Genomic DNA, 26,496 nt, shown 5'->3' with positions numbered 1-26,496 from the left:
CGTCGCTTATGGCGGGCACTAGATGGACTGAATCGTCTTCCGCCTTCCAAAGCTGCTTCGGGAGCATGTAAGTTACTGATGCATTGACAAGTCTGAGTCTGACTCGTCTCTTGAATCCCATCTGAAATCTGATCAAATCTCCGGCATAATCCTATGTGAAGTGAGCGCTGTCCTTGGTCACTGAAGCATCACTGAAATCAGCGCGCTTCATCTGGACAATTTTTACCCAGGCACGGAAAAGTTGCTTTTGTTAGGAAAAAAGTGGGATCTGTGTCCTGTCTGATTGGAATTTTTGCAACCCGCACAAACACAATTACGGAAGCGTATTGCTGCCACACTAAAATAGATAAAAAGGCTCAGTATTATGTAATTACGTGAAAAGTTTCTTGTTAACAAAATCTTTTTCACGTTTTAACAAAATCTTTTTCACGTTTTAACAAGATATGTATCACGTTATTACATGAAATTATCACGTTATTTCATGATAATGATATTTTCACGTTATAGCGTGAAAATATCATGTTATTTCAAAATATGATTTTTTCACGTTTTTACAAGATATTTATCACGTTTTTACATGAAATTATGTTATTTCAAAATAACGAAACTAAACTAAATGAGGCCACGAGAGCTCATGGCTGGCATAAATGATAACTAGTTGTGTCTATGAACTTGCACCCTGATTGCTATTACACAGTGCTGCTTGATGAGTGTTTGTTTTTGTGCCTGTGTGTAGGCTACGTGTGTGGTCAATTCCCAGCTGACTGAGGAGCAGCGAAGAGGGATGTGTGTGTATCGGCAGAGAGCCGCTGAAAAGGTGGCCGATAGAGAGGTTCTGTGCAGGATAGCCTGCTCACACAGCCTGATAGTTCTGCTTTATGTTATTATGAACACAATAAATAAAACATTCGCTAATTGGCGCAAGAGGGAAAAAGGGCTTTGATAAATATGCGAATCGTCACCCAATGTGGGTGAATGTACTGTATAGAGCGCTCTGGCTCGGTAGTCTGCATGTCAGGTCAGCGCTGTCATTTCTAAGGCTGTGGGGAAGGGACGCGGAGAGTGAGTGAAGCGCTGCAGTCAGTGCAGGCTGCTGGAGAGCACAGCAAAGAAAATATTAAACAGCAATAGCATGCGCTTTTTGAGATCACACTGTAATCAGCCCGGCCCCACCGGGAATCCTCCCGACTCTCCCGATTGCCACTCCGCTAGGCTAGCCTATACTGCACACAGGTGCAGAATATTCTGGACAATGCTTCGGTGTTCGCATATAATAGGCTATAGGCTTATAACAATATCATCCACCGTGTTCAATAACGAGAATGTCTTCCTCTGACCAGTCCCAGTGCAGAGGAAAATACCTAGCTGGAAGTTACCAAATGCCCAATGTCCCAGACCCAGGGGGGGACAACATGTATCCCACTCTGCCCCTCATATTGAGTAATGCTACTTCATATAAGTAAAGCGCTGCAACGTGAGAACAGTCTAGGCTAGCCTACATAATAATCTGACATATGAAACGCACCGTGACCGTCAGCACTGATGCTGCTGACACAGTGGCTGCGTGATAACTTAATTTGGCCTTGATCGTGCAGGACATTTCAGAATGTCGAGTGTGTAATCCAGTGGTCCCCAAACTACGGCCCGCCACCTCATTTTGGGTGGCCCCCCAAAACATGTCCGTGGTATATAGCAACCGGCCCGCACGGGAGTACGACATCGTCAAACTATAACCTCCGCAATTTCCCCCATTCATTCTCTATGGCGAGTCTTAACAGTACACATGTAATACTCTTTTTGTCCACTGGTGGTTGTTTTGGCGCTGTTTCGCGTTTGCCATCAAAAACGGAATGAAATGTAGGCCTATCTGCAAAAAATGCAATGAGGCTATGCTGACTGCATCAGTGCTCAAAGTATTCTAAAAGTTTATCAATGAATTGTTAATAACTAACTAACTTATATTCAAGTCATTTTTCTGGGACTTTCTGGGATAATTATTTTTATTTGTTCAAATGTTGAATGGTCATTTCAGACCACTTCAGCACTTCATAAAATTCTCATAGTTTGAGAACTTTACATTTTCAGAGTTCACACATTTTTAATGAAATATACTTTTGGGACTACCTGCTAATACTTTTGGGAATGCAAAAGTCTTTTTATTAGTATTATTTAATTTGAGTTACATTTTACACTGATATGGCATGATGGCAATATAAACACAGCTAACAATGGTATTAAATGGCAAAAGCCTATAGAATAAATATAATGGAATATTCAACTAAGGCAGACTGTTGTTGTTCACAGCAATAAGCTATTTATGGTTACTGATATACTCCGAGTCTCTGGCCCTCTCTTACAGCCATGCATAGTAAGCTGGCCCTCGGAAGAAAAAGTTTGGGGACCACTGGTGTAATCCATCATAAATGGCTAGGTTCAATGGAAAAGTTAGCTGGACAAATGAAAGAAAACGAGAAGGATTCAGTGAAGCATAATAATGTTTTAGAAAACTGATGCAACTGAGATGGAGGACAACTGCACATAGAGTAGAACGTAGGCCTGTCCGAAGGAACTTACATTAAATGAGGAGATATTTGCTGAATGTCTCAAAAAGTGTTACAGAAATTGCTTGGCATCGCTTATTCAATGGCTCTCTACCGAAACACCTGTAGTTTGCGGAGGACGAACGAGAAAACACTCGTTTGATAAATCAGCCAGTAGTAGACAAATAACTTTTAGAAATAATCTGTACTGCAAAAACGAATGTTGGTGGGTATTTAAACTATCTAGCGGGTGTTTTAACAGCTGCAAGAAATAGAAGCTTAATGGTCTTTATGTTCTGGTTCGTAAATTATTTTCATAAAACTTCAAGTTGCCCTATAACTTTACTCTCCAAACTCTTCACTGCACTGTAGGCAATTAACTGACAGTATGATAGGCTATTTATTTTCTGTAGGCTACAATAAACACATTTATTTTTTTAACTTTTGCAATATTACGCACTTGGCTACTGAACGCAAATCAGCAGGAGAGAGAATGCACGTAGCCTACGCAGCGTGTAGCGCAATGTGTAGGCTATTTGGTTAGCAACTAACAATGTTAGCCAATTCACTAACTTAAGACTTCAGTGCCATCATATACAATGTTTTTTTACACAACAAATACAGAAAGGATGGAAGCAGCAAAAGTAGAGAAGTCATTTCAGATGAGGCAAGAACAAGGTGAATTTGTATGCTTGTCAAAACGTAGTCCTACCCTGCATTAGAGGAGCTGATCATCATACCAAGCACACTCGCTGTTTAAAGTCATACACCACGGTAAACTAAAACTAAAATGTTACAAAGGTGGCAAAAAATAATATAGGGTATTATTAGCCATGACATTACTAGGCTATGAATCGTTCGTTCATTATTTATTTATTTATTTATTACATATTTATTTAATATATATAAAATATATTAAAATGAAAAAATCCCTTCCAGTGTTTTACAACTGTTTTTTCTAGGTGTACATTCTCATAATTCACAAAAAGTGCAAAACATCTGCAAAATTAAACACTGCATTCAAAACCCAATAATGCCATTTCAAAATATAATTTTAGGGACATTCAGGGTACAGAAGGTTGTAACTAGGGATGTAACGATTACCGGTATAATGGTAAACCGCGATAAAAATGTTGACGATAACAATTACCGTTTTCTTTTCAAATATCATAATTATCATGGTTGATTACTGCGGTGTAGAAACCGTGTGTTTAATCCTTCCCAGCTTCATCCGAGCCTGCTTTTGACATACAGTAGGCCTGGTACAATGAAACAAAACTGGTACCCTACTGATTCTGTTGTCTAATTGATGGTTTTAACTACAATTCGGATTAGGCTACACCTGATTTTAAAAGGCGGAACATGTTCACCGCAAAATGTGCACTGTATCATGTAGCCACTCTGCATCTTTTTATGTTCGCGTCCACATTAAATCCATTCCACTCACGTTATCAGGAGGACAATACAGGAGCCTAAAGTTTTTTTTCAAACGCTTACTTTGGTCTCACTCATTGGATCCAAATAACAGAAAAAGCAAACTCCAAGTTATGGTAGGGTAAGTTTAGCTATAAGCATATAGCCAATTAAACATGAAGAAACTTTTTGAAACTAGTTTAGCTTGTATAGGCCTATCAGTGCTTTCTGAACCTATTGAACACACTTTTAGAAATACCGTGATAATACCGAAAACCGTGAGGTTAAATTTTCATACCGTTACATCCCTAGTTGTAACAGTAATAAAGACTTTTATAGTGCATTACCAAAACAGTTTTTCAAGTGTGTCAAGGAGAGAAATACTGAGAGAGAAGTTGTTTAAAGTTTAGACAATTGCAGTAATAATAATTAGATTAGATTAGACTCAACTTTATTGTCATTGTGCAGAGTACAAGTACAATAACAAAGAAATGCAGTTTTAATCTAACCAGTAGTGCAAAAAAGTAGACAGGTGCATAAACAGGACAAGAAATATAGTGCAGCGTAGACAGTACAGTTGGTTTACAGAAGGTTGTTTAGAGTAATATAAATTAAATATAAATATGTGCTGTGTATTAGTAGTTACCTTAGACCAGAATAATTATGGCTATGTAATACATATATATATAATGTTGAGGTTACATAGAGGTGTCTTTGGCATCAATGCTTTAGGTTGAAGTTCTTCATGTCCCTGTTAGTTTTTGGACATCTGATTCATAGTTGATATCCTCACGTTTGGACGGTTTATCCTCATCTGTAAGTAATATGAGACCAAATTAGTTTTAGGCGTTCTAGTTGTATGTGTTTACTTGTCAGTATTTCCATAAACTCATACATCCAGCCATCCACTAACATGCACATTCTTATGCGCACAGTGTACATGCATGCACACACCAGTATTTTATACACCTGTCAATAAGTACTGTATCTGTGTGATTGTTATCAGAGACTTTCTAATGAGGAGACACAGCACTCAAAAATTCCTCCATAGAAATGCATGGGGTTAGTTTGTCTACACATATCCTACCCCTTCCTCGGCAAATCGTCGACATGTGAATACATTGAGCCAATCATATGGTGTGAGGTGAATACATTGAGCCAATCATATGGTGTGTTGTGAAGACATTTTGCCAATCATGTGAACTCGCCGCTGGAGCAAGATTATTGTCGTGAAGCCTTGCGCACACACATTTCTGCTGAATAGAATGCCCGATGAGTGCCCAAAAAGCGTTGTTATATGGCCGCCGAGTGGAGGGACTTGCCTAAAAGGACTTTGTTGTTATGATGATGGTGAAAATGGAAGAGAGGCAGTTGGCAGTTGGCACGGGACAGAGGTGTGGGACAGTTGGCAAGTGGCACGGGATAGAGGCGTGGGTCAGTAGGCAAGTGGTGTAAGACAGTAGGAGAATAGCACGGGACCCACTATGGGACATTAGGCAAGTGGCATGGAACAGAGGTGTGGAACGCAATAGACCTGGAAAGTGGTGCAGGTAAGTAGGCAAGTGGCATGAGACAGTAGGTGAGTGGCGCAGGACAGTGGCTCTGGTATGTAGGCAAGTGGTGAACGCCACCAACAACAGGACAGTAGAGTTTTTACTCCAACTGTTACTGAAATAGAAGTAATATATGAGCCTTCACTACTAGGCAGAGGAAATTGTACAGATAGCTGAGGACTTACATCGAATGTTGTGTCAACCAGATCTAAGCGCGGCCGAAATACTCCAGGGCTTATTTCATCTGACACAGACACGTCGTTTTCAATACTGTACACTCCATCTTGTCTACCTGGAAGTCGAACCAGAAAATTTCTATAATGTCCTGTAAAAACAAACACACACACACATGCATAATTTATCATCACACATGAATAATTAACAAATCATTTTAGATGTACCAAATGCAAATATAGAAATAAAATTACAGACCTCTATTTGAATAGTTGAACACGTCATCGTCAAAGGTTTCAAAACTTGTGAGCCTCTTGTCTGCAAACCTTTAGTGCAGAAACAGTTTTACAGTTAAACATAGTATTCCAAATGTTTCATTTCTTTTCATTTTATGGTGCTGTCTGTTTGTAATTCTGTATGTTTATTAATATATAATATAATGTATTGTAATGTGAAAAATATTTGAATGATCATGTATGAATGATAATACATTGTAGGAATATTACAATTATTATTTTTGGCTTACTGTTGGACAGTACATCATATTTAGATCAGTAAGATAGATATCAGTAATATAGGAGTCCTACAGATATTTCTATTTATCATTATAGATAGATAGATAGATAGATAGATAGATATACTTTATTGATCCCTAGGGGAAATTAAAAGTATATAATATAAAAAAACACAACTAAGCAATAAGGACTGTTGAAGATAAAGAATATAGTAAATATACAAAATACAAATTATACTAAATAAAACTTAATCAAAATCAATTCTAAAAAACAGTATCCACATAGTGGGTGAATAATCAATCAGGTGTGCTTGCAATGACTGAAGCAGGGACTGAGCCTGTGGTTCTCAGTGCATAAGGTAAGGTAAGGTAAGGTGCTCTGTGTAAATGAGTGTCATGGTGATGGTGCAAATGAGTAAGTCAAACAGTGCAACAGTGCAAGAATGTATGTGGCATGGAGGGAGGGGTTGTGCATATGTGCTAATACAGCACGCAAACAGTGAGGCAGAAGACAAATGTAAAGTGACTAGTGGACATACAGTTCAAGACATTGGAGGTGGTGACCATTATGGAAAACAAAGAAGAATATGGGCATTGAATCGTAACCCAAAACGTACCATGATCTGCCATGGCCTCTACGTAGAACCACAATGACAATTACAATGATTATGAGCAAGAGTAGGCCTGCTGACAGACATCCAAAGAGTATGGCATAGAATCCTACTCCCCGGCGAAATAGATCACACTGCGGCCCATAGTATGACTCAAGGAAGGACTCAAAACACCTGGCAGAGAGCACATAGGAAGAGAATGCCTAGTGAGACTTTTTCAGGTTCCTGGGATCTCTTAAAATTTCAGCCAAATTTAAAATGTTTAAAAATAAATTATTCAGGGTATGAAATAGGGATGGGACAAAATGTCAACACAGCAATATGTCATATGACTTCTTTTTGTAATACATTATCACAACGCTGCCACTAAATACTGATATTTTTTGCTAAAAATAAAATTCATGCATAAACATCATAGCATAAACACTGAAATGTGTCCAGAAAACATTAAAATATGCATTTGTAGTATTTGTAGATTTTTAGGAGGTACTAAGTTAAACTGCACTTAGTACTTAATCTGTCGTGAAATGCAGTGAATACATTCATAGTTATTTTTGTTTTGTCTTTTTCTTCATTTATATTGATATATCATAGGTTAATGTTTTGTAATGTGTGAGGGATTACATAATTCCTGAATCATGATTGTTATTGTGGGCAAAAACAGTATCGTGACAGTATTGATTAGTGAGATACACATGATACAGTAAGATTACAGAGTAATGATACACATAATAAAAAAAAGATTTCTACTTCTACTAATTTCTACTACTGTATACTAGTTCACCCATATTCATACTATCTGGCACCTCATGCATGTTTTGTTTTCCTTTCTAACCAACCACCAACCCTGAACCTCATTCCCCCACCACCACCAATTTACTTACTGGCAAACTGGCCCACTCTTTTTATTGAAGCACTCTCCATGTTGATTACAGTAGCCGGGATTTGTAAAACAAGATCCTACACATTTCCAGCCTCCTTCGGAAATCTCAATTGAGTAGTTACTAAATTCTATGTGGCAGGAAATGTATGGCCTCAGATCCATAAGGTCTACAAAAAATACATTTAACTGTTAAATATGCAGTATAGCTTATACATGGATGAATGCACAAATGAAGTGGAATTGTTACTTGGTTCACTTACTCTTTATATCAGTATCTGCCATTGTGAGTGTTGGATCTTCAATGGCAACATTTCCAAGAGCTTCACTCAGGTTTTTGAAATCACCTTGTTGAGTTACAACACTTTCTAATTTTGATCCCAACTGTTCATTAAGGAAGTTTATTTGTGATTCATTGTTGTGATACCTGTATCGTGCAACACCATCTGCAATAATACTTCCTTGCCTGGATAAAAAATTAAATGGGCAAATCAGTGACAAAAAGCAACATTACAATGGATTCATACGGTATATGAGGAATTCTCAAAGCTGAAATGTGACATTAGAAAAACATTCAACCTTAATCTGAATATTCTGAAGTCCTGGAAACTCAGAGGATCAGCTTGTCGGAAAAGAGGTGTGAGCTTCAACAAGAAAAAGGTGCATATTAATCACATAAAATCACAAGACATCAGAAACATCATTATTATGAATAATGGCATTTGGGATAATGGCCATATGGTACCATGTGCAGGCTGTTATCCCACTTATCCCCTTTATGCCATTCATGTATGTATGCAATAGTCATGGATTATAGCACACAAAGGTTCAGTTGATTTGTTCAGTTTGTTGCACGACTTTCTTTGGTAATTGATAGCGATAATGGTGGGTAGTTAGCTTGGTTACTACCTCCTTGGCAGCCAATCACAAAATAGTATTTATTTGTCTCTGGGGGATATAATGGTCACAAACACCTGGCGCGATGTTTACAGTTTTTCTCAGTCGCTTTGGTGCTTTTTTCAGATCAGAATGAAAATTCTCATAACTATTAGTTCAACCTCCACAACATTTAGTCATTTGTGCACATCATAGTAGCAATTTCTCCTTCCTCTGAACAAATTGCAAATACTTTTGGACATGTATCAGTTGCTTTCATACAATTCTCTGCTGTTTTTTAACATTATCATTTGCTTATGTCATGTCAGTCAAAATGAACTATACTTATGAATGCTGAATAGTCGTTCCCAATAAAACTAATAGTCTTCATTTCATTGCTTGAGTCATTACATACAAAATTGTTGAACTGTCACAATGCTGTAGAATTGCAAAGAGCATACAGTAAAAATGTACGTATTCAGTGTCTTGTACTCACTTACTCACCTAACTACAGCAATGTGTAACTTTACTGTAGTTTTTAAATGGCTGTGCAAGTGCTGTATAGTGCTGTCTTGAGCATGTTCAGGTAGTGTCACCGAGTTCTGACCTTTTTTTGCATTGGAAAACACTGAGAGAACTGTCATAATGAAAACATGACAAAGCCATTTGACTATCTTGTTCATAAACGATGGTGTCAAGACTTCTAATTTTGATGACACTGACAGTTTCATTGACATGAATACGTGCTTTTGAGGAATGGACTATCCATTTTGAGCAAGTGACGTGCTTTTGCAGGTCATCCACTAGGTTTTGCAGTTTGCACTAATTGTTTTGAGAAATGCACTAACTGCTGTGCAAATGTTAATAGTGATGTGAGAAAAGCACCAAAGCGACTGAGAAAAACTGTAATGTGATAACAGTGTAAGCATGCACACCTCTTCTTCCAGAATCTCAATAAGAGCTGCTTTATCTGAGGTTGTCAAATTGAAATCCCTTATTCTCAGTGAAAATTTTGCTTTCCTTGGTGGAATTCCATTATTATCTGTAAAAAAAAAAAATTAAATAATTCACAAAATAAATGCAATTTTATCAACCAGATTTGGGATACTTAAGAATTTAGCAGCAGTACTCACCTAATATCACATTGGTTTCATTGAAACCATACTGACAAGAGCTCCCAAAGGTGAGATCTTCATTGCAGTCACACTGACATTTTCCTAACGTAGCATTGAAAGAACATGGTGCGCCATTACACTGACATTCCTCCTCTGGACACACAGGTGTTGTTGTTAAGTGTGAGGTTGAGGTGACAGACGAATTTTGTGGTGGTGGAGTACTTTGAGTGGTAACTGTTGGGAACTGGGTGTGGGACTGTCCAGAGGTTACCAAAGTAGTTGTAGCATCAGAAGATGTTGGATGAAAAGATGATGTGGAGAACTGCACTGAAGTGGATGTGTGAAGAGGGACTTTGGAAGTGCTAATGATTCCAGGTGACGTTTCTGAGACGGTCGGTATGGCACTTGTGACTCTGGTGGATGAAGTCTGTGACTGACTTGAACTAGTGGGTTCTGAGAATTGTGTGGTTGGATGTGTCTGTGATGTGAAACTTGTGGATGTGGGAACATCAGATGAGGGACTTGAGTGATGAGATTGTGGCGATGTAAAGTATTGGGTTGATGTAATCAAAGTTTTAGTAGTCGAGCTACTGACAGGAAGAGGAAAGGTTGTAGAAGTGAGAGATGTTGAAGATGTAGACTGAGAAACAATTGGTGTGGAAATAGGCCCCTTAGTTGTGCTCGCTGAGTGAGGTGACGTGCGTCCTGTCTCTGTGACTTCAGTCGTGGCTGGCGCTAATGAAACGCCGGTGGTCACCATGGTGGCAGCTGAAGCAGTGATTGCCTGTGGAGTTGGCCCCGTGGAGGCGAAAGCTGTACTTGCAGTTAGTTTGCCAGTCGTCTGCGTGGAAGAGGCAGTGCCTTGCGTGGACATTGTCACTGGGGTGGAGGGCGAACCAGAGGTTTGAGTGCTTACCGGCGCCGAACTGGGCTCCTCAGAGCTTGCTGAAGTGCTTCGTTGGACTGTTGTTAGCTTGGACGTCTCTGAGACTTGGGCTGACGTCGTGACTGCTGCAGATGTAATGCCAGTGGTCCCCATGGTCTCATGCGTGGCAGTAGTCATCACGGTGGAGGGCGAGCCAGATGTCTGAGTGCTTACTGGCGCCGAGCTGGGCTCCTCAGAGCCTGCTGAAGTGCTTGGTTGGACTGTTGTTGACTTGGACATCTCTGTGACTTGGGCTGAGGTCGTGGCTGCTGCAGATAAAATGCCTGTGGTCCCCGTGGTTTCAGCTGAAGTAGTGCTGACCTGTGGAATTGGCCCTGTCGAGGCGAAAGCTGTACTTGCAGTTGTCTTGCCTGTCGTCTGCGTCGAAGAAGTGGTCTCTTGCGTGGTCGTCGTCACAAGGGTCGAGGGTGAGACAGAAGTCTGAGTGCTAACTGGTGCTGAGCTGGGCTTCTCAGAGCTTGCTGAAGTGCTTGGTTGGACTGTTGTTGGCTTAGACGTCTCTGTGACTTGGGCTGTAGTCATCGCTGCGGCAGATGAAACACCAGTAGTCCCTGTGGTGCCAGCCGAAGCAGTGCCGGCCTGTGGAGCGCTGACCGGCGCCGAACTGGGCTCCTCAGAGCTTGCTGAAGTACTTTGTTGGACTGTTGTTGGCTTAGACGTCTCTGTGACTTGGGCTGAGGTTGTTGCTGCTACAGATGAAACATCGGTGGTTCCCGTGGTCTCTTGAGTGACAGTCGTCAACGGGGTGGAGGGTGAGCCAGAGGTCTGAGTGCTTACGGGCGCCGAGCTGGGCTCCTCAGAACTTGCTGAAGTGCTTGGTTGGACTGTTGTTGACTTGGACATCTCTGTGACTTCGGCGGAGGTTGTGGCTGCTGCAGATGAAACGCCAGTGGTCCCCGTGGTGGCAGCTGAAGCAGTGCTGGACTGTGCAGTTGACCCCGTTGAGGTAAAAGCTGTACTTGCAGTTGTCTTGTCTGTCGTCTGTGTGGAAGAAGAGACCTCTTGCGTGGTCGTCATCACCAGGGTGGAGGGCGAACCAGATGTCTGAGTGCTTATGGGCGCTGAGCTGGGCTTCTCAGAGCTTGTTGAAGTGCTCGGTTGGACTGTGAATGGCTTGGACGTCTCTGTGACTTGGGAAGAGGTTGTCGCTGCTGCAGATGAAACGCCAGTGGTGCCCGTGGTGGCAACTGAAACAGTGCTGGCCTGTGTACTTGAGCCTGCGGAGGCGAAAGCTGTACTTGCTGTTTCCTTGCCAGTTGTTTGAGAGCCAGTGCTTATTGGTGCAGAACTGGGCTTCTCAGAGCTGGCTGAAGTGCTTGGTAGGACTGTGGATGGCTTGGACGTCTCTGTGACTTGGGCGGAGGTTGTGGCTGCCGCAGATGAAACGCCAGTGGTCCCTGTGGTGGCAGCTGAAGAAGTGCTGGACTGTGCAGTTGACCCTGTGGAGGTAAAAGCTTGTGTTTCCTTGTTGGTTTCCTTGCCAGTTGTTTGAGTGCCAGTGCTTACTGAAGTGCTTGGTTGAACTGTTGTTGACTTCCTCAGAACTTGCTGAAGTGCTTGGTTGGACTGTTGTTGACTTGAAGGACGTGCTGGACTGTGCAGTTGAGGTTGTGGATGCCGCAGATGAAACGCCAGTGGTCCCCGTGGTGGCAGCTGAAGCAGTGCTGGACTGTGCAGTTGACCCCGTGGAGGCGAAAGCTGTACTTGCTGTTTCCTTGCCAGTTGTTTGAGAGCCAGTGCTTACTGGTGCAGAACTGGGCTTCTCAGAGCTTGCTGAAGTGCTTGGTTGGACTGTGGATGGCTTGGACGTCTCTGTGACTTGGGACGGAGGTTGTGGCTGCTGTAGATGAAACGCCAGTTGTCCCTGTGGTGGCAGCTGAAGCAGTGCTGGACTGTGCAGTTGACCTTGTGGAGGTAAAAAGCTGAACTTACAGTTGTTTGCCTGTCAGTTGTGTGGAAGAAGAGTCAGTGCCTTGCATGGCTGTCATCACTGGGGTGGATGGCGAGCCAGATGTCTGAGTGCTTATGGGCTGAGCTGGGATTCTCAGAGCTTGCTGAAGTGCTTGGTTGGACTGTGGATGGCTTGGGCGCCTCTGTGAGTTGGGCGGAGGTTGTGGCAGCTGCAGATGAAATGCCAGTGGTCCCTGTGGTGGCAACTGAACTAGTGCTGGACTGTGCATTTGACCTTGTGGAGACAAAAAGCTGTACTTGCTGTTTCCTTGCCAGTTGTTTGAGTGCCAGTGCTTACTGGTGCAGAACTGGGCTCCTCAGAACTTGCTGAAGTGCTTGGTTGGACTGTTGATGGCTTGGACGTCTCTGTGATTTGGGCGGAGGTTGTGGATGCCGCAGATGAAACGCCAGTGGTCCCCGTGGTGGCAGCTGAAGCAGTGCTGGACTGTGCAGTTGACCCCGTCGAGGCAAAAACTGTACTTGCAGTTGTCTTGCCTGTCGTCTGCGTAGAAGAAGCGACCTCTTGTGGGGTCATCGTCACCAGGGTGGAGGGCGAGCCAGATGTCTGAGTGCTTATCGGCGCTGAGCTGGGCTTCTCAGAGCTTGCTGAAGTGCTTGGTTGGACTGTGGATGGCTTGGACGTCTCTGTGAGTTGGGCGGAGGTTGTGGTTGCTGCAGATGAAATATCAGTGGTCCCTGTGGTGGCAACTGAACTAGTGCTGGCCTGTGCAGTTGAGCTTGTGGAGGCGAAAGCTGTACTTGCAGTTTCCTTGCCAGTTGTCTGAGTGGAAGAGTCTGTGGCTGTCGTCACTGGGGTGGAGGGCGAGCCAGATGTCTGAGTGCTTATCGGTGTTGAGCTGGGATTCTCAGAGCTTGATGAAACGCCAGTGGTCCCTGTGGTGGCAGCTGATGCAGTGCTGGACTGTGCAGTTGACACCGTGGAGGAAAAAGCTGTAGTTGCAGCTGTCTTGCCTGTCGTTTGCGTGGAAGAAGCGACCTCTTGCGTGGTCATCGTCACCAGGGTGGAGGGCGAGCCAGATGTCTGAGTGCTTATCGGCGCTGAGCTGGGCTTCTCAGAACTTGCTGAAGTGCTTGGTTGGACTGTGGATGGCTTGGACGTCTCTGTGACTTGGGCGGAGGTTGTGGATGCCGCAGATGAAACGCCAGTGGTCCCCGTGGTGGCAGCTGAAGTAGTGCTGGACTGTGCAGTTGACCCCGTCGAGGTAAAAGCTGAACTTGCTTGCTGTTTGACTGTTGCCAGTTGGACTGTTGTTGACTTGATGGCCAGTAGTCCCCTGGGGTGGAAGCTGAAGCAGTGCTGGACTGTGGTTGTGGACGCTGTACTGTGTTTCCTTGCCAGTTGTTTGAGAGCCAGCTTACTGGTGGACTGGCCCAGCTTGCTGAAGTGCTTGGTTGATGAAATGGCCAGTGGTCCGAGATGGTGGCAGCTGAAGCAGTGCTGGACTGTGCAGTTGATCCCGTGGACCCCGTGGAGGCAAAAGCTGTAGTTGCAGTTGTCTTGCCTGTCGTTTGAGATGTGGAAGAAGCGACCTCTTGCTTGGTCATCATCACCAGGGTGGAGGGCGAGCCAGATGTCTGAGTGCTTATCGGTGCTGAGCTGGGCTTCTCAGAGCTTGCTGAAGTGCTTGGTTGGACTGTGGATGGCTTGGACGTCTCTGTGACTTGGGCGGAGGTTGTGGCTGGCGCAGATGAAATGCCAGTTGTCCCCATGGTGGCAGCTGAAGCAGTGCTGGACTGTGCACTTGAGCCCGTGGAGGCAAAAGCTGTACTTGCTGTTTCCTTGCCAGTTGTTTGAGTGCCAGTGCTTACTGGTGCAGCTGGGCTCCTCAGAACTTGCTGAAGTGCTTGGTTGGACTGTTGTTGACTTGGGACGTCTCTGTGACTTGGGCGGAGGTTGTGGATGCCCCAGATGAAAATCCAGTGGTCCCCGTGGTGGCAGCTAAAGCAGTGCTGGACTGTGCAGTTGATCCCGTGGAGGCGAAAGCAGTACTTGCTGTTTCCTTGCCAGTTGTTTGAGAGCCAGTGCTTACTGGTGCAGAACTGGGCTTCTCAGAGCTTGCTGAAGTGCTTGGTTGGACTGTGGATGGCTTGGACGTCTCTGTGACTTGGGCGGAGGTTGTGGATGCCGCAGATGAAACGCCAGTGGTCCCTGTGGTGGCAGCTGAAGTAGTGCTGGACTGTGCAGTTGACCCCGTCGAGGTAAAAGCTGAACTTGCTGAAGTGCTTGGTTGGACTGTTGTTGACTTGGACGTCTCTGTGACTTGGGCGGAGGTTGTGGATGCCGCAGATGAAACGCCAGTAGTCCCCGTGGTGGCAGCTGAAGCAGTGCTGGACTGTGCAGTTGACCCCGTGGAGGCGAAAGCTGTACTTGCTGTTTCCCTGCCAGTTGTTTGAGAGCCAGTGCTTACTGGTGCAGAACTGGGCTTCTCAGAGCTTTCTGAAGTGCTTGGTTGGACTGTGGATGGCTTGGACGTCTCTGTGATTTGGTCGGAGGTTGTGGCTGCCGCAGATGAAATGCCAGTGGTGCCCGTGGTGGCAGCTGAAACAGTGCTGGACTGTGCAGTTGACCCCGTGGAGGCGAAAGCTGTACTTGCTGTTTCCCTGCCAGTTGTTTGAGAGCCAGTGCTTACTGGTGCAGAACTGGGCTTCTCAGAGCTTGCTGAAGTGCTTGGTTGGACTGTGGATGGCTTGGACGTCTCTGTGACTTGGGCGGAGGTTGTGGATGCTGCAGATGGCGCCAGTGGTCCCTGTGGTGGCAGCTGAAGTAGTGCTGGACTGTGCAGTTGACCCTTGTGGGAGGTAAAAGCTGAACAGTGCTGAAGTGCTTGGTTGGACTGTTGTTGACTGGGGTGGGATCTCTGTGATGTTGAGTGCTTATCGGAGGTTGAGCTGGGATTCTCAGAGCAGATGAAACGCCAGTGGTCCCTGTGGTGGCAGCTGAAGCAGTGCTGGACTGTGCAGTTGACCCCGTGGGAGGCAAAAAGCTGTAGTTGCAGCTGTCTTGCCTGTCGCTTCTGTGTGGAAGAAGGGACCTCTTTGCGTGGTCATCGCCGTCACCAGGGTGGAGGGCGAGCCAGATGTCTGAGTGCTTATCGGCGCTGAGCTGGGCTTCTCAGAGCTTGCTGAAGTGCTTGGTTGGACTGTGGATGGCTTGGACGTCTCTGTGACTTGGGCGGAGGTTGTGGCTGGCGCAGATGAAATGCCAGTTGTCCCCATGGTGGCAGCTGAAGCAGTGCTAGACTGTGCACTTGAGCCTGTGGAGACGAAAGCTGTACTTGCTGTTTCCTTGCCAGTTGTTTGAGTGCCAGTGCTTACTGGTGCAGAACTGGGCTCCTCAGAACTTGCTGAAGTGCTTGGTTGAACTGTTGATGGCTTGGACATCTCTGTGACTTGGGCGGAGGTTGTGTATGCCTCAGATGAAACGCCAGTGGTCCCTGTGGTGGCAGCTGAAGGAATGCTGGACTGTGCAGTTGACCCCGTCGAGGCAAAAGCTGTAGTTGCAACTGTCTTGCCTGTCGTTTGTGTGGAAGAAGCGACCTCTTGCGTGGTCATCGTCACCAGGGTGGAGGGCGAGCCAGATGTCTGAGTGCTTATGGGCGCTGAGCTGGGCTTCTCAGAGATTGCTGAAGTGCTTGGTTGGACTGTGGATGGCTTGGACGTCTCTGTGAGTTGGGCGGAGGTTGTGGCTGCTGCAGATGAAATATCAGTGGTCCCTGTGGTGGCAACTGAACTAGTGCTGGCCTGTGCAGTTAAGCTTGTGGAGGCGAAAGCTGTACTTGCGGTTTCCTTGCCAGTTGTCTGAGTGGAAGAGTCAGTGCCTTGCATGGCTGTCGTCACTGGGGTGGAGGGCGAGCCAGATGTCTGAGTGCTTATCGGTGTTGAGCTGGGATTCTCAGAGCTTGATGAAACGCCAGTGGTCCCTGTGGTGGCAGCTGAAGCAGTGCTGGACTGTGCAGTTGACCCCTGTGGAGGAAATGCCAGTGGTCCCTGTGGTGGCAACTGAACTTGCCTGGCCTGTGCATTTGAGCTTGTGGAGGTCAAGCTGTCACTTGCTGTTTCCCTTGCCAGTTGTTTGAGTGCCAGTGCTTACTGGCGCCTGAGTTGGGCTCCTCAGAACTTGCTGAAGTGCTTGGTTGGACTGTTGTTGACTTGGACGTCTCTGTGACTTGGGCGGAGGTTGTGGATGCCGCAGATGAAACGCCAGTGGTCCCCGCGGTGGCAGCTGAAGCAGTGCTGGACTGTGCAGTTGACCCCGAGGCAAAAAACTAAAGCTGTAGAAGAACGACCTCTTGTTTCCTTGCCAGTTGTTTGAGAGCCAGTGCTGACTGGTTGAGCTGGGCTTCTCAGAGCTTGCTGAAGTGCTTGGTTGGACTGTGGATGGCTTGGACGTCTCTGTGAGTTGGGCGGAGGTTGTGGATGGTGCAGATGAAACGCCAGTGGTCCCTGTGGTGGCAGCTGAACTAGTGCTGGACTGTGCAGTTGACCTTGTGGAGGCTGAAAGCTGTACTTGCTGTTTCCTTGCCAGTTGTTTGAGAGCCAGTGTCTGAGTGCCTTACTGGTGTGAGCTGGGCTTCTCAGAGCTTGCTGAAGTGCTTGGTTGGACTGTGGATGGCTTGGGACGTCTCTGTGAGTTGGGCGGAGGTTGTGGTTGTGGAATTCTCAGTGGTCCCTGTGGTGGATGAAATGGCCAGTGGTCCCTGTGGTGGCAGCTGATGCAGTGCTGGACTGTGCAGTTGACACCGTGGAGGCAAAAGCTGTAGTTGCAGCTGTCTTGCCTGTCGCTGACTGGAAGAAGCGACCTCTTGCGTGGTCATCATCACCAGGGTGGAGGGCGAGCCAGATGTCTGAGTGCTTATCGGCGCTGAACTGGGCTTCTCAGAGCTTGCTGAAGTGCTTGGTTGGACTGTGGATGGCTTGGACGTCTCTGTGACTTGGGCGGAGGTTGTGGCTGGCGCAGATGAAATGCCAGTTGTCCCCATGGTGGCAGCTGAAGCAGTGCTGGACTGTGCACTTGAGCCCGTGGAGACGAAAGCTGTACTTGCTGTTTCCTTGCCAGTTGTTTGAGTGCCAGTGCTTACTGGCGCCGAGCTGGGCTCCTCAGAACTTGCTGAAGTGCTTGGTTGGACTGTTGTTGACTTGGACGTCTCTGTGACTTGGGCGGAGGTTGTGGATGCCCCAGATGAAAATCCAGTGGTCCCCGTGGTGGCAGCTAAAGCAGTGCTGGACTGTGCAGTTGATCCCGTGGAGGCGAAAGCAGTACTTGCTGTTTCCTTGCCAGTTGTTTGAGAGCCAGTGCTTACTGGTGCAGAACTGGGCTTCTCAGAGCTTGCTGAAGTGCTTGGTTGGACTGTGGATGGCTTGGACGTCTCTGTGACTTGGGCGGAGGTTGTGGATGCCGCAGATGAAACGCCAGTGGTCCCTGTGGTGGCAGCTGAAGTAGTGCTGGACTGTGCAGTTGACCCCGTCGAGGTAAAAGCTGAACTTGCTGAAGTGCTTGGTTGGACTGTTGTTGACTTGGACGTCTCTGTGACTTGGGCGGAGGTTGTGGATGCCGCAGATGAAACGCCAGTAGTCCCCGTGGTGGCAGCTGAAGCAGTGCTGGACTGTGCAGTTGACCCCGTGGAGGCGAAAGCTGTACTTGCTGTTTCCCTGCCAGTTGTTTGAGAGCCAGTGCTTACTGGTGCAGAACTGGGCTTCTCAGAGCTTTCTGAAGTGCTTGGTTGGACTGTGGATGGCTTGGACGTCTCTGTGATTTGGTCGGAGGTTGTGGCTGCCGCAGATGAAATGCCAGTGGTGCCCGTGGTGGCAGCTGAAACAGTGCTGGACTGTGCAGTTGACCCCGTGGAGGCGAAAGCAGTACTTGCTGTTTCCCTGCCAGTTGTTTGAGAGCCAGTGCTTACTGGTGCAGAACTGGGCTTCTCAGAGCTTGCTGAAGTGCTTGGTTGGACTGTGGATGGCTTGGACGTCTCTGTGACTTGGGCGGAGGTTGTGGATGCCGCAGATGAAACGCCAGTGGTCCCTGTGGTGGCAGCTGAAGTAGTGCTGGACTGTGCAGTTGACCCCGTCGAGGTAAAAGCTGAACTTGCTGAAGTGCTTGGTTGGACTGTTGTTGACTTGGACGTCTCTGTGACTTGGGCGGAGGTTGTGGATGCCGCAGATGAAACGCCAGTAGTCCCCGTGGTGGCAGCTGAAGCAGTGCTGGACTGTGCAGTTGACCCCGTGGAGGCGAAAGCTGTACTTGCTGTTTCCTTGCCAGTTGTTTGAGAGCCAGTGCTTACTGGTGCAGAACTGGGCTTCTCAGAGCTTTCTGAAGTGCTTGGTTGGACTGTGGATGGCTTGGACGTCTCTGTGATTTGGTCGGAGGTTGTGGATGCCGCAGATGAAACGCCAGTGGTCCCCGTGGTGGCAGCTGAAGTAGTGCTGGACTGTGCAGTTGACCCCGTCGAGGTAAAAGCTGTACTTGCGGTTTCCTTGCCAGTTGTTTGAGTGCCAGTGCTTACTGGCGCCGAGCTGGGCTCCTCAGAGCTTGCTGAAGTGCTTGGTTGGACTGTGGATGGCTTGGACGTCTCTGTGAGTTGGGCGGAGGTTGTGGCTGCTGCAGATGAAATATCAGTGGTCCCTGTGGTGGCAACTGAACTAGTGCTGGCCTGTGCAGTTGAGCTTGTGGAGGCGAAAGCTGTACTTGCAGTTTCCTTGCCAGTTGTCTGAGTGGAAGAGTCTGTGCCTTGCATGGCTGTCGTCACTGGGGTGGAGGGCGAGCCAGATGTCTGAGTGCTTATCGGTGTTGAGCTGGGATTCTCAGAGCTTGATGAAACGCCAGTGGTCCCTGTGGTGGCAGCTGAAGCAGTGCTGGACTGTGCAGTTGACCCCGTGGAGGCAAAAGCTGTAGTTGCAGCTGTCTTGCCTGTCGTTTGCGTGGAAGAAGGGACCTCTTGCGTGGTCATCGTCACCAGGGTGGAGGGCGAGCCAGATGTCTGAGTGCTTATCGGCGCTGAGCTGGGCTTCTCAGAGCTTGCTGAAGTGCTTGGTTGCACTGTGGATGGCTTGGACGTCTCTGTGACTTGGGCGGAGGTTGTGGCTGGCGCAGATGAAATGCCAGTTGTCCCCATGGTGGCAGCTGAAGCAGTGCTAGACTGTGCACTTGAGCCTGTGGAGACAAAAGCTGTACTTGCTGTTTCCTTGCCAGTTGTTTGAGTGTCAGTGCTTTCTGGCGCCGAGCTGGGCTCCTCAGAACTTGCTGAAGTGCTTGGTTGAACTGTTGTTGACTTGGACATCTCTGTGACTTGGGCGGAGGTTGTGTATGCCTCAGATGAAACGCCAGTGGTCCCTGTGGTGGCAGCTGAAGGAATGCTGGACTGTGCAGTTGACCCCGTCGAGGCAAAAGCTGTAGTTGCAACTGTCTTGCCTGTCGTTTGTGTGGAAGAAGCGACCTCTTGCGTGGTCATCGTCACCAGGGTGGAGGGCGAGCCAGATGTCTGAGTGCTTATGGGCGCTGAGCTGGGCTTCTCAGAGATTGCTGAAGTGCTTGGTTGGACTGTGGATGGCTTGGACGTCTCTGTGAGTTGGGCGGAGGTTGTGGCTGCTGTAGATGAAATGCCAGTGATCCCTGTGGTGGCAACTGAACTAGTGCTGGCCTGTGCAGTTAAGCTTGTGGAGGCGAAAGCTGTACTTGCGGTTTCCTTGCCAGTTGTCTGAGTGGAAGAGTCAGTGCCTTGCATGGCTGTCGTCACTGGGGTGGAGGGCGAGCCAGATGTCTGAGTGCTTATGGGCGCTGAGCTGGGATTCTCAGAGCTTGCTGAAGTGCTTGGTTGGACTGTGGATGGCTTGGACGTCTCTGTTAGTTGGGCGGAGGTTGTGGCAGCTGCAGATGAAATGCCAGTGGTCCCTGTGGTGGCAACTGAACTAGTGCTGGCCTGTGCATTTGAGCTTGTGGAGACGAAAGCTGTACTTGCTGTTTCCTTGCCAGTTGTTTGAGTGCCAGTGCTTACTGGCGCCGAGTTGGGCTCCTCAGAACTTGCTGAAGTGCTTGGTTGGACTGTTGTTGACTTGGACGTCTCTGTGACTTGGGCGGAGGTTGTGGATGCCGCAGATGAAACGCCAGTGGTCCCCGCGGTGGCAGCTGAAGCAGTGCTGGACTGTGCAGTTGACCCTGGCCGAGGCAGTTGTTTGAGAGCCAAAAAACTGTACTTGCAGTTGTCTTGCCTGTCGTCTCTGTGAAGAGGTTGTGGCTGACCTCTTGTGGGGTCATCGTGGCACCAGGGTGGAGGAGGCAAAAAGCCAGATGTCTGAGTGCTTGAGCCAGATGTCTGAGTGCTTATCGGCGCTGAGCTGGGCTTCTCAGAGCTTGCTGAAGTGCTTGGTTGGACTGTGGATGGCTTGGACGTCTCTGTGAGTTGGGCGGAGGTTGTGGTTGGTGCAGATGAATAATCAGTGGTCCCTGTGGTGGCAACTGAACTAGTGCTGGCCTTTGCAGTTGAGCTTGTGGAGGCGAAAGCTGTACTTGCAGTTTCCTTGCCAGTTGTCTGAGTGGAAGAGTCTGTGGCTGTCGTCACTGGGGTGGAGGGCGAGCCAGATGTCTGAGTGCTTATCGGTGTTGAGCTGGGATTCTCAGAGCTTGATGAAACGCCAGTGGTCCCTGTGGTGGCAGCTGATGCAGTGCTGGACTGTGCAGTTGACACCGTGGAGGCAAAAGCTGTAGTTGCAGCTGTCTTGCCTGTCGTTTGCGTGGAAGAAGCGACCTCTTGCGTGGTCATCGTCACCAGGGTGGAGGGCGAGCCAGATGTCTGAGTGCTTATCGGCGCTGAACTGGGCTTCTCAGAGCTTGCTGAAGTGCTTGGTTGCACTGTGGATGGCTTGGACGTCTCTGTGACTTGGGCGGAGGTTGTGGCTGGCGCAGATGAAATGCCAGTTGTCCCCATGGTGGCAGCTGAAGCAGTGCTGGACTGTGCACTTGAGCCCGTGGAGACGAAAGCTGTACTTGCTGTTTCCTTGCCAGTTGTTTGAGTGCCAGTGCTTACTGGCGCCGAGCTGGGCTCCTCAGAACTTGCTGAAGTGCTTGGTTGGACTGTTGTTGACTTGGACGTCTCTGTGACTTGGGCGGAGGTTGTGGATGCCCCAGATGAAAATCCAGTGGTCCCCGTGGTGGCAGCTAAAGCAGTGCTGGACTGTGCAGTTGATCCCGTGGAGGCGAAAGCAGTACTTGCTGTTTCCTTGCCAGTTGTTTGAGAGCCAGTGCTTACTGGTGCAGAACTGGGCTTCTCAGAGCTTGCTGAAGTGCTTGGTTGGACTGTGGATGGCTTGGACGTCTCTGTGATTTGGGCGGAGGTTGTGGATGCCGCAGATGAAACGCCAGTGGTCCCTGTGGTGGCAGCTGAAACAGTGCTGGACTGTGCAGTTGACCCCGCCGAGGCAAAAAGCTTGAACTTGCTGAACCATGGTGGCTTGATGTTGGACTGTTGTTGACTTGGCTTGCGAAGTGCTTGGTTGGACTGTGGATGGTGACTTGGGACTTGGGAGGAGGTTGTGGATGCCGCAGATGAAACGCCAGTAGTCCCCGTGGTGGCAGCTGAAGCAGTGCTGGACTGTGCAGTTGAGCCCGTGGAGGAACAAAGCTGTACTTGCTGTTTCCTTGCCAGTTGTTTGAGTGCCAGTGCTTACTGGTGCAGAACTGGGCTTCTCAGAACTTGCTGAAGTGCTTGGTTGGACTGTGGATGGCTTGGACGTCTCTGTGACTTGGGCGGAGGTTGTGGATGCCGCAGATGAAACGCCAGTGGTCCCTGTGGTGGCAGCTGAAGCAGTGCTGGACTGTGCAGTTGACCCCGTGGAGGCGAAAGCTGTACTTGCTGTTTCCTTGCCAGTTGTTTGAGAGCCAGTGCTTACTGGTGCAGAACTGGGCTTCTCAGAGCTTGCTGAAGTGCTTGGTTGGACTGTGGATGGCTTGGACGTCTCTGTGACTTGGGCGGAGGTTGTGGATGCCGCAGATGAAACGCCAGTGGTCCCTGTGGTGGCAGCTGAAGTAGTGCTGGCCTGTGTACTTGAGCCCGTGGAGGAGAAAGTTGTAGTTGCAGTTGTCTTGCCTGTCCCGTGGAAGAGTCGGTGCCTTGCATGGTAAAAGCCTGAACTTGCTGAAGTGCTTGGTTGGACTGTTGTTGACTTGGACGCTGCAGTCTCTGTGACTTGGGGCGGAGGTTGTGGATGCGAGGCAAAAGTTGTAAGATGAAACGCCAGTGGTCCCCAGGGTGGTGGCAGCTGAAGCTGAAGTGCTCGGTTGGACTGTTGTTGATTTGGACGCCTCTGTGACTTGGGCTGAGGTTGTGGCTGGTTGACATAATTGCTTTTTGTGCTATAACAGTTTATTTTTTATTTTTTTTAGCTTTTGCGGGTGGAGTAGCCTTGGTGGATAATGGTAATGACCAATTTGTTAACTAACATCAATTTGGATTTTGTGAGGCAGCGCAATACTGAACAGAATATTGTATATATATATATATATATATATATATATATATATATATATATATATATATATATATATATATATATATATATATATATATATATATAGACAACCATAAACAAACCAGAAATAATATATAAAACAAACAACCATAAACAAACCAGAAATAATATATACAATGTAAGTGTTTTGTATAGGGATTTTGTTTGCATGTATCATGAGTCTCAGTGCAGGCCTACGACAACAATTGTGTTTTTATAAAAATGGATTCCAATTATTAAAGGTTAAAAACAGTGTTTACATTCTAGACTTGTAAGGAGTGTTACTGTAGTGACTCTTTGTGATCTTTTCTAAAGGAATCTATTAACTTATGCTCATATTCTGGTGTCCACTGAACACTGAATACTGAAACATTGTATATATATATATATATATATATATATATATATATATATATATATATATATATATATATATATATATATATATATATATATATATATAGACAACCATAAACAAACCAGAAATAATATATAAAACAAACAACCATAAACAAACCAGAAATAATATATACAATGTAAGTGTTTTTTATAGGGATTTTGTTTGCATGTATCATGAGTCTCAGTGCAGGCCTACGACAACAATTGTGTTTTATAAAATGGATTCCAATTATTAAAGGTTAAAAACAGTGTTTACATTCTAGACTTGTAAGGAGTGTTACTGTAGTGACTCTTTGTGATCTTTTCTAAAGGAATCTATTAACTTATGCTCATATTCTGGTGTCCATTATTACTAAGAGGTATGCACAACCTAAACTTCTTCAGCTGCTGTAATGCAACTCTTTGACCACTAGGTGGATCTGAATCTTACTTTATGAGGCATTCATTTCATTCATTCACAAACTAAACTGATAAATGCACAATATTTCACTATATTCAAGAAGTAAAAACCCTTATACATTTCCTTAAGATCTGTTGGCACAGCATGCATAGTTTTGTCTTACTAATTAAATAATATAAGACATGTCTTAAGCACCCATTCGAAGGCACTTTTACAAAACAGAAACGTGTATACAACATAGGCACAAAAGAACAAACGTCCCCCTGTTCCACGCGCCCGCCCCACACTTTGAGAACCACTGCACTAGTGGATAAGGAGTTGCGCTAGTAATGCAGCAGCCAGAAAAGTTGTGGATTCAATTCCTGGCTGCCACCGTTGTACCCTTGAGCAAGGCACCCGACTTACTCCGGGGAGACTGGCCACCTTGTAATCATTGATGTAAGTCACTTCAGCCAAATTAAAAAGTAACCACAGTAAGATAGGCCCCTATTTTATCAATATTATTATTGTGGATGTTGTATTAAAATATGATGATGGTGACCATAGCATTCAAATTATTCATATTTTTTTATTTCATTGAAACAGATCAGAGGAGTGCATGTGCCGTTAGCCGTTTATCCTTAGACGAAATACAGTAGGGCCTATCAACTTTGACTGAGACATGTTGGAAGGAAAACTTTAGACTAAAGCTGTTTCCATTAGAGCCAAAGAGTTCTTGAAGCTCCGCTCTAGAATCTTTGGTTAACCAGAGCCGTATCTTTATATGGCTCTGGTTAGAATTGTTTGAAAATGATTGTATGCTTATGTTTCATATTTGTATTGACTGAAACTGATATGAAATAAGAAAAGTGATTCGGGTAAATTTCTCTCATCAAAGATAGTCCACAGCACCCTTGGACTGTCATGCTACCACTTCGACAAACCCAGGTTTAATCATGGTATTATAATAAAAAATAATGAACAACAGAAATTTGCTTTGATTAAATAAGATCGAATGACTAAAATATACAGTAAATGATCAAAAACAAATATTACACTACACTAACCCGCAGGCACCTTCACACCCACAAACTGGTCTAATATCTCAGTCCAACATTTGTGTTGCTGTAACCCTCAAGAAATATATATCTGCCCGCAACATGGAAAATTGCTGCGCTTCCTTGGCTCTGAGTCATAGAAATATCTGAACAATGCCACTCTTACCTGTATCTGCTGCAGAAACCATGATCATCACAATAAATAATATCAAATGAGTCCTGAATTCTGTGACATTCTTCATCTTATCTTCCTCTGAAAGACTCCAAGACACAACAATGTGGATTTGACTATTGAGTGATGATTTCAGATGCTTGAACACACCAATACTTTAAAGTCTAAATGTGTCATGAAATCAACTTGAAAATGTTTTGAAAATGTTTTGTTTCAATGCTGATATATCCTCCATCTTCACACTCTTAATCCATAGTGATGTGCAGTCAAATTAGGCATGTCCCATGAGGATAAGAGAGTTGATGTACTGTAGCTCACACCCTGAGCAAACGTTGCTATCGAAATAAGCGCACTGGGGACAGAGCAGTCTTCTGAAGTCTCAGTTCATTGACTTGCTATTTGCTATCCCTTCAGCATTGACTCATAATTTTCTGCTTAATGACGATAGCATTGATGGCAATAAACATGAACAAATGTACCTGCCCATCTTCACAAGGGCTGCGTGAGGTGAAAGCACAAGCAGGCCACACCTACTCACATGTCTAGCAGACAGGTATCACCCCCACTCCAACCCTCCCACCTACTCACACACACAGACACACCTAATCCTAAATGTTTTTATTGGACACATAGCCTATAGAGGGAGGGACGTGCACAGACATTTTGAGGGGCTATTTCCTTTGTGTTTGTTTGTAGGGGGGGGTATTCTAATTACATATGGCTATTTTAATTATAGTAAGATAATTTGGGTGTTTGCTATCTATTTATTAAGTTTCTTTTTGACATTTTGGTTTGGACATTTTTCAGAGCTTAAAACAAAGATAAAATCTGTAGCCTATGCCTACCATAAGGTTATCAGACATTTTTGATGATGGCTGGGCTGGCTTAAATCCTGCCCATTTTCAGAACTTAAACAGTCCGACCCATGTCTGAGCCCTGTTACATTACTAATTTTGTGTGCATTGATAGCTTACTCTTAAAAGCTGACAAAAAAATGTAGACTATCATAATAGCCTACTCAGATAATGGTTTACATAGGCCTATTCATATGCACTATAGTAATTTACACGTTTAGCACAGACCAGTCCAGGAACCTTTTAAATCCCATGTTAAGATTGTCTTTGTTGAACAAACCCATAAATAAACTTGTTTGAAACAAACAATATTTCCGACAACATTATTAAATTCAATATAGACTAGGTTTGCATGTGCAAAGATTGATTTTAAATGTTTTAATCTGTACAGGCTATGCAGATTCTGCTGTTTAGTTTGTCTAAACCAACAGGCTAATGCTGTGGGAACATTTAAACTTTGCCCTGTAGGGATACTCCTGTTGCAAATCACATGTAAAAATGCAACATAAGTTGTTTAGTCTAATATCGCTCACGTTAACAACAT

General features: G+C 45.9%; 2 protein-coding genes across 2 annotated transcripts; both read right to left on the bottom strand.

Annotated features, from left to right (window-relative positions):
• Positions 1-4,387: 4,387 nt before the first annotated feature.
• Positions 4,388-14,303, bottom strand: LOC125301771 (mucin-19). Its single transcript, XM_048254498.1, has 13 exons — positions 13,953-14,303; positions 12,831-13,890; positions 12,614-12,742; positions 12,129-12,527; positions 9,695-12,061; positions 9,497-9,603; positions 8,265-8,329; positions 7,949-8,151; positions 7,690-7,855; positions 6,812-6,979; positions 5,939-6,006; positions 5,692-5,831; positions 4,388-4,767 (listed from the first exon to the last, which is right to left on the bottom strand). The coding sequence occupies exons 1-13, from the start codon at positions 14,301-14,303 to the stop codon at positions 4,708-4,710; spliced, it is 5,283 nt and encodes a 1,760-aa protein (XP_048110455.1). The 3' UTR covers positions 4,388-4,707.
• A 116-nt stretch (positions 14,304-14,419) lies between these two features.
• Positions 14,420-25,114, bottom strand: LOC125301770 (pneumococcal serine-rich repeat protein-like). Its single transcript, XM_048254497.1, has 7 exons — positions 25,093-25,114; positions 22,332-22,768; positions 17,369-22,204; positions 17,150-17,217; positions 16,948-17,110; positions 16,710-16,858; positions 14,420-14,804 (listed from the first exon to the last, which is right to left on the bottom strand). Exons 1-7 carry the CDS (start codon positions 25,112-25,114, stop codon positions 14,420-14,422), a joined length of 6,060 nt encoding a protein of 2,019 aa, XP_048110454.1.
• Positions 25,115-26,496: the final 1,382 nt, after the last annotated feature.

The sequence above is a fragment of the Alosa alosa genome, chromosome 10, assembly GCF_017589495.1.
Source record: "Alosa alosa isolate M-15738 ecotype Scorff River chromosome 10, AALO_Geno_1.1, whole genome shotgun sequence".
NCBI lineage: Eukaryota > Metazoa > Chordata > Actinopteri > Clupeiformes > Clupeidae > Alosa > Alosa alosa.
This window is presented reverse-complemented; position numbering and strand designations above follow the sequence as displayed.